Raw genomic sequence first — 7295 nt, forward strand, 5'->3', positions numbered from 1 at the left:
CTTATTCCCCCAACAGTATGTTTCAGAGAGGCTGATACTACAAGAAAAAAAAAATAATTTTTGATGCTCTTTAATGAATATACTGGTGCCTGTAAGCGTCGCAAAAGCGTTGACAATGTAAGCATCGAAATTTTACATACCGGCGCTTGGAAAAGAAGAATGCCACAATCTACCTAGTTGATAAACTAAACTGCTTGGACATGGTGGAGTCGAACTGAAGCTGCAGCCCTGTCCTTTTACCCAAGCTAATTTAACTGTTCTTTAGCTTCCATTACCCTAATCCAACCTATCTAGTCTTTATGTCTCGATTTTGCGCAGACCATTAAGAATTAATCCGAGTTTTGGAGTGTCTAATGAGAGAAGGGAAAGCTGTTCAAATTTCAGTTTTAAAAGCCACTGACTCGTGACTGCGATTCTCACCAACGGTTAATCCTCTCTTTTTAGCAAGCAGAGGTTCTGAATCCAACGACACGAGCAACTGTATATAGCACCACCGAGTCTCCCTCCCTCCCTCTGAGAAAAGAACAAAAAGAACCTTGAAACCGATCAAGTTTCGGGTTAATATCACAAGCCAAACTAAACCCGTGACCCCCAATTTCCTGGTCACTATAGCTTCTCCGGCAACAAAAGCAAGCAGACAAATATAACCATGGAAGATGCTCTCTCTCTCTCTCCTCACCCCCCACGATAAGCGCACGCGGCACGCTGTCCCACCTGCAGAATCCTCCGTGTAAAATAGCAATGAACCAGAATCCGTACGACGTCCCTGGCCTTTGTTCTTTTGTAGTTCGTGTTTTGTTGTTGGCTTGCAAGCCTTTTTTTTAATCTTTAGCAGTTCATTGCGTTCATTATTTTGATCTATATTTTTCTTTCCCAGAACGATCTCTATTTTGATTGTAAGAGGTATTTGTTATTTTATATGACAATACTTTGTTGATAACCTGAACATAGAATTTTGCTTTCCCATTTTTCCAACAAGACTCGTAACAGCAGCAGGAGATAGTGGAGCTAAAACACAAAGCTCATTGCAGCAACTGTTCCTCTACACCATGAAAGCCCCACTTATAATAACCAATCACAAACATACATAGAATAAAGAAGAAAGAAAGAACGAGTTTTGATCGAGCAACCACACTTGCACCTCTCCATATAGGCTCGTTATTTCTCAAATACACAGATGCCTACGTCGCAGTCTGGTCCGCCGGAGCTCAAGAACCCGTTCAATTTGCCCACCTCCTCCCTTCCGCTCTGAAGAAGCAGCAACGCCATGTCCGAGTCATCGTCTACACCAAAATCCGAGACAACTCGTTCGGCGCTGAACCCATCCTCCTGGCTCAACTGGGACGCGACGAACTTATCGAGGGCTCTCCAGTCCGTCACCTTCTCGATGGCATTGCACCCTCTTGTTGGCTCCTCGTCTTCGTTCTCTGCGGCCACGGACAGTAGGCTAGGCGGCTTCGGTAGGGGCAGGGAGGGGCTCTCCAGTTGCGGGAGTTGAAGAAACTGGTTTGAGTGCAAGAGGTTCAGGGGGTCAAGCTCGGTCTCCTGCTTGCAGAGGAGACTCTCGGGCTGCCTCTGGAGGTATTCGATAGGGTCAGCAAAGGAGGAGCTCGCCCTGCTGGCCTCGTCATAGCCAAAGTTGGAGTCCCACACATCGACAGCGCTCCTCGTTGGGCAGGCACTTCGTTTCTTGAATGCTCGGCAAACGACCCAGCCTTCTTCCTGCAAAGAAAACCAAGGATAGGTGTAGGAGATCTATATTGGTCAGTGCATACTCCTTGGGGAGTGAGACAAGTTGGCTATTTGATAGGTGTGAAGGGAGACATAAGTGACAATGGTCTTGTTCTAAAGTGAAAAAGGAGATGAAGTTCCTTTTTGTGAGTGGGATGGAAGCTTTTTCACATATATCATAACGGTTAACATGGAAACAGAAAGGGACGATAGCTTTTGGTGCAAAGTTTGAATACAGTAATATACTTAAGTCCGCCCTTTTACAAGTATTTTGAGCCAAAGTGTGGTAGCACCAACTGTCCTCTTCTAAGCTTCTTGTCACATCTCTTGATTAAAAGCTTCTTTAGATGCCTCGAGTCTTTAGCTCAAAGCCATCCAATTGGGGTTCGGTTAAGCAACTAGGGTCTCTCACATTTCCCACCCAGTGATTTTTCCTTTGCGAGTGGGGCTCAAAGACATAAGGAATATCTGAAGAGCATACCGTAGGAGGTTAAGAAAGGATAGTTTGAGACGTAAAGTTAATTAAACTGTTGTGTTTTTACTCGGAATGATTACTAGATGACCCTACTTTGTAAGCTAAATGAGCGAGGGAGGAAGAAGAAGGTCTGTTTTTGAGCGTGCCTGAGGTGGTCCATTCTCTTCAGACTCAAGCCTGTACTCATGCATGATCCAGTCAGTCTTCTGTCCATTTGGTGCTCTTCCTTTGTAGAAAACCAGTGTCTTTCTCATGCCAATAAGCTTGTTCTTGTCATGGACGGCCTTGTCTCGGCCTGTGGCCTTCCAAAACCCAGCCAATGTTGCCCTATTCGTCCTTGTGCCTGTTGGGTACTTCCTGTCCTTGTGGCTGAAGAAGTACCACTCACTTTGCTCTTCATATCCAATCCGACACCGTTCTTTAAGTCCATAATAATAAAGAAAAAGATCATCAGTTTTCATCTGCATTACAACTGGCTGGAGTAATCCAGCCCTTCAACGCAAAAAAATTTGGACGGATAACTCCTAGACTAAGATGATGAATTATTATAAGCTCAAAGGTATAGCTAGCTACTATTCTAAACATGAAAAGATAGATTTATATACTGTATATTGTCCTAACCTTGAAGATCCCATGGTTCGATTCTGTAGAGATCAATGTCTCTGATGACATCAAGGTCTATCTTTTGAGAAGCCACCTTCTTCTTAAGGTAATAGCCGACGAGCTCCTCATCAGTAGGATGGAATCTAAACCCAGGAGGAACACACGATTCCATGGAGTCCATCACCTGCATCAAATTCCACTCACCCATAATCTCGTAGGCAATGCAACAGCACAAGCACACAGACGTCATTATTAAAAGAATTCTTCAAACCACATGAAGCCATGTGTCATAGACCAGGCTTTTTCAGCATCCCAAAAGGAAGAGAAATTATTTACCGGACACAAGGCCCTGGAGAAGAAAAGAGTTATGATGTGTTCTGTGTGTTCGATAAGGTCAGAGAGGAGTTAGGGTGGTTCAAGTTTAGCAGCTGGCACTGCAATGGCCTGAGCAAGAACCAGAGGCATACAGTTCCAGCTAATGATGTTGTCCCCCTGAAGGTACATGGTGGAAATGATTCTCCAAAGAACATGTGCTCCATTAGTCCACCAAGAATCATAGCTCCAATATAGACAAGGGAATAAAAGAAAAGGAGAGTGATGCAGAGAGAAAATAGCACTGCATATTTTTATTCACATGCAGAGCATTCACCATAGGAGATCTGAATAAGGAGAAAATATGCAGAGAAAATCTCACACCAATTATCCTATATTTTTAACAATCATATTTTCTATACACTGCCAACAAAAAGAACTTGCAAGTAATATAATTTTCTATATCACTTAAAGAAAGACAGTCAAAGGAGCAACTATGAAGTTTTTACTGTCAGTTTATTTGTGTGCTAGTCTTGCTGGGTGGAGGAAAAGGTTGACTGCATATAGTTATTATACTTAAGATCATGGTTAGTGAAATACCATGAAGTCCCCACAGGGAAATACCTCTACTTTCAAGCACCAATATGAAAATAGCAAGAAAATAAAATAATTTCAGCATTTAGTTTTGGAGCTGATTAGAAAAACAAAATTACAGAACTACCAATTCTTAACATCATACAACATTAATTTCAACAGTAGCATACTTTAAAGCCCAACAAATAAAATGAACTGTTCGTGGTATCCATACGAGAACTCAAGCAGCTAGCAAAGAAAATAAAGATTTCTTTTACCTCGTGCTTTTAAGTTCAAAAATTCATGTGTTTTTAGACAGAAAAAGAAAATCTAAAATGTACAGGTAGAATGTAGATTTTCTAAGCTCTTTGATAAGTACAACCACATAATTACGATATAGCAAATCGCTCGACTTCGCGAAACAGTTCCCATAAATTTCTTGCCAGGAGTTGCGGATCTCCTCTTCCTAGCAAAGAGAAATTTCATCAGTAAGTGACTGCCATGGGTTATTTAATTATCTTCTCATAGCTTCCCACTGTCATGCAACTGAATTTTCTAATTTCTGAGAAACTTAATTTTCATCAGAAAGCTGTCCTCAGCTTCCCACTGTCATGCAACTTAATGTTCTAATTGCTGAGAAACTTTCCTCATGCAACATAGAATAGAGGGGTGGGGGGGGGAGAGAGAGATAACACAACCTAAAGAAGAAAAAAAGAACAGAAAGACGGGAGTGAGGGCTCCAATGGTGAGGTCCCCTGACCACGGGACAAGTGGCTGACGTTTGCAAGGAGAGAGCATGCGCTTCTTGTTCCAAGGGGAAAAGGTGGTGTGGGTTCTTTCTTGGATCAGGCCTGCCAAGGAGAAGCTAAAAAGGAGAGCACACTGAGCTCTGCACGGCTTTCTGACCCCTTTGTCCCTTTGTCTAGGAATTCCATGGCACATCTGCGGACCTTGGGCCCGGTAGAATAACTAACTCCGAATGCCGACTTTACAGGTATTTAATATAGAATAACAAGCAGCAGCAGAAGCAGCAGCAGCAGGAAAGTCTAAATGTGTCGATCCTTTGGGTATTGGTGTTGCATCTTGGGTTGGCTATGCATCTACGCGAGATATATATATAGAGAGAGAGAGATGATAAAAGCTATAAAATATATATTAAAGGGGGCTGCAATTTGTTTAAAGAGTATGGATAGGCTGAATAGATCTAGAAGACATTATTCCAAGAAAGAACTATGAGAGGGAGAGAGGAGCGAACGAGCAAAGCTAAACCATGTTAAAGGTAGTAGCTAGATTGATTTGTTTGAGGAAGAGATGGATAGTGTGAATAATTGGGTCTAGAAGAGGGATTATTACAAGAAGTATGAAGAGAGATAGAGATCGATCGTGGGACGAGGGAGAAAGGAACAGAGAGAGGCCATACAATGGAAAAGGTAATAGCTAGACCAGTTTGTTCGAGAAAAGAGGATGGGTGGACTAACTCATTGGATCTAGAAGAGAAACTACTATTGGAATTATCAAGGGAGAGAGAGAGAGTTTCTCCTTTTCTTTTCGAGAGTGAGAGAGACAAATATTTTGAGATAAAATGAAAGAGAATAATCCGTAGGAGAGAGAATAACAAGAAACATCAAGAAGAATTTTTGGAGGGAGATGGATCAACAGATTTAATTCTATAAATAATAAGAAGAGATAGGATATTATATAAATGCAGCTAGTACTTTGATCTGAAATTTTTCAAAAATGATCAAGTAAGATGGAAAATACTTGTATATATGAAAATTAGACTCTTATTTCGTGATCATGAATAAGAAGGAAACTGAAGACAACAACATAGTGTGTCCTCCATCAATAAAAACTAAGATACTTGTGCCAAAGATGGTTTGATATACTTACGATGAAAACTAGATCTCAAGAATGCATGAAAGGTGTCTAAGAATACAAAATAAAAATTATGAAGGGTAACTGCAATGAAGAACTACTAGAACTCCATTGTCATCAACAAACCTCGATCACTTTTTTTTTTACAAAAAAAAAAAAAAAATCAACCTAGTGGAAAGAGGTCAAGAAAGTTTAAGCTCGAAAAGAACAATCAGAACAGCATTGCAACAGCAACTGTAATGCTACTCTAATCAATGATATCTACCGCTTCTGATCATCCTTGTAAAGGAAAGATACAGATGTGAAATATTACTTACACGAAGAAAAACATATGGCTCTAAAGTGTCCTGGATCACCAAACGCAAACAAACAAAACCAACAGAAACCCTAAAGTTTTAACACCATAAATACAGAAATAAAGAATCACCACAAAAATAATAGATCTAACCTTGTCAAAGCTTTGATTGAATCCTCATAGCAACCACAAAAGACAAACAAATGTAAGCAGGAACAACCCAAGTTTTCTAAATCGTTAATTGTACAATATAGATAATCATTTTTTGAGAATTGTAAGATAATCATAAAAGGAAACCATGACACTAAAAAACAAAAGCTACTTCGCTTGGAGCAAATAGGTAGAGAGAATTGGGAATCCAACCCTTTTAACCTTTTAAGATCTGATAAAAGAAGCAATCGGAACATAGAAAACCCTACAAGGAAAATGTTCTGATACTAGAATGAGAACTAGTCTGAGATGGCCTTCGATCATCATCATAACACGCAAATCCAAGACAAAACCCAAGCGCCCTTGATCATTAAAACTGCAGAAAATTGACACTTAAAGAAAAAAAAAAAACCAGATGACTCATCATTGTGAATGAAAGAGAGAAAACAAACAAATAGAGATGGAAAGATCTTGGAGCAGGCAATAATAAAGAGATGTTACACCCCATGCATTTGTTATGAAGGGGACTCGGCGTAGCAGCCGAAACTCACCTCAAAAAAAAAACAAGAAAAACACTACAACCAGTCAAAGCCTCTTCTTCTAGATAAAGAGAGAGATGGAAGGGGTCTTGCAAGGAGGGGAGACGGGGTGAGGAATTGGGTGCTTCCGTTAGAAGAGAAAGAAACGAGAGAAGAGGGTAGGGGGTTTATAAAAAAGAGAGGACCCCCCTTTCGATTGCGCGTGGGTTGATGGAATGAAGGACCTGCCCCCCAGTGTCTGACGTCACCCTCTTACCCTCTTCTCCCTCTTTCCACCCCACCCCGACCACCCTCCGAAGCATCTCTCTCTCTCTCTCCCTCTCTCTCTCTCTCTCCACCACCCCTTTCTATATGCTTCTCAAAGGACCTTTTGGGCTACCTAATCATGCAAGGGTTTTTGGCTGCCATCCCATGTCGATCGAGGTGATAATCTTGACATCAACCAGATAATTCTTTGGGATTGTAGTTGTGGGGAACCGTGCAGCTGGGCGCAACCATGGATGGGAGCATGATGTGCGCGAGCTGATATTGCCACCTTCTTTGATGGTTGACATTCCACCTAAAATATTGGGTGTTGTAATCTGATCATAACCGGCTTCGATGGGTGGTAAACTTGAGAGTCTGGGGCATGGGCGAGAATTTTGAAGATAAACAATGACTTCAGTGCATGTCCCATCGTTGCTACTTGATGTGATAATCACCTTTGTTTGGTGGGTGGTTACATATCTCATTGAGGATTTGG

General features: G+C 41.3%; 1 protein-coding gene across 2 annotated transcripts; it reads right to left on the reverse strand.

Annotated features, from left to right (window-relative positions):
* Window positions 1–906: 906 nt before the first annotated feature.
* LOC103699674 (NAC domain-containing protein 37-like) lies at window positions 907–6741 on the reverse strand. 2 transcript variants are annotated; one of them, XM_039122295.1, is made up of 4 exons: window positions 6566–6741; window positions 2828–2993; window positions 2353–2624; window positions 907–1722 (listed from the first exon to the last, which is right to left on the reverse strand). In XM_039122295.1, the coding sequence occupies exons 2-4, from the start codon at window positions 2988–2990 to the stop codon at window positions 1159–1161; spliced, it is 999 nt and encodes a 332-aa protein (XP_038978223.1). In that variant the 5' UTR covers window positions 2991–2993; window positions 6566–6741; the 3' UTR covers window positions 907–1158. The 2 variants fall into 2 exon arrangements, with proteins under 2 accessions (XP_038978223.1, XP_026657744.1); XM_026801943.2 differs by lacking the exon at window positions 6566–6741 and having other exon boundaries at window positions 2828–6552.
* Window positions 6742–7295: the final 554 nt, after the last annotated feature.

This window comes from Phoenix dactylifera, chromosome 2 (assembly GCF_009389715.1).
Source record: "Phoenix dactylifera cultivar Barhee BC4 chromosome 2, palm_55x_up_171113_PBpolish2nd_filt_p, whole genome shotgun sequence".
Classification (NCBI taxonomy): Eukaryota; Viridiplantae; Streptophyta; class Magnoliopsida; order Arecales; family Arecaceae; genus Phoenix; species Phoenix dactylifera.

Bases quoted from the DNA above. Each gene is read 5' to 3' on its own strand.
- LOC103699674 (XM_026801943.2), bottom strand. From the start codon at position 3,059: ATGACGTCTGTGTGCTTGTGCTGTTGCATTGCCTACGAGATTATGGGT. The intron at 2,625-2,827 runs GTTAGGACAATA...ATGGACTTAAAG, and splicing joins CGAACCATGGGATCTTCAAG to AACGGTGTCGGATTGGATAT. The intron at 1,723-2,352 runs GCACGCTCAAAA...TTTTCTTTGCAG, and splicing joins AAGAGAATGGACCACCTCAG to GAAGAAGGCTGGGTCGTTTG.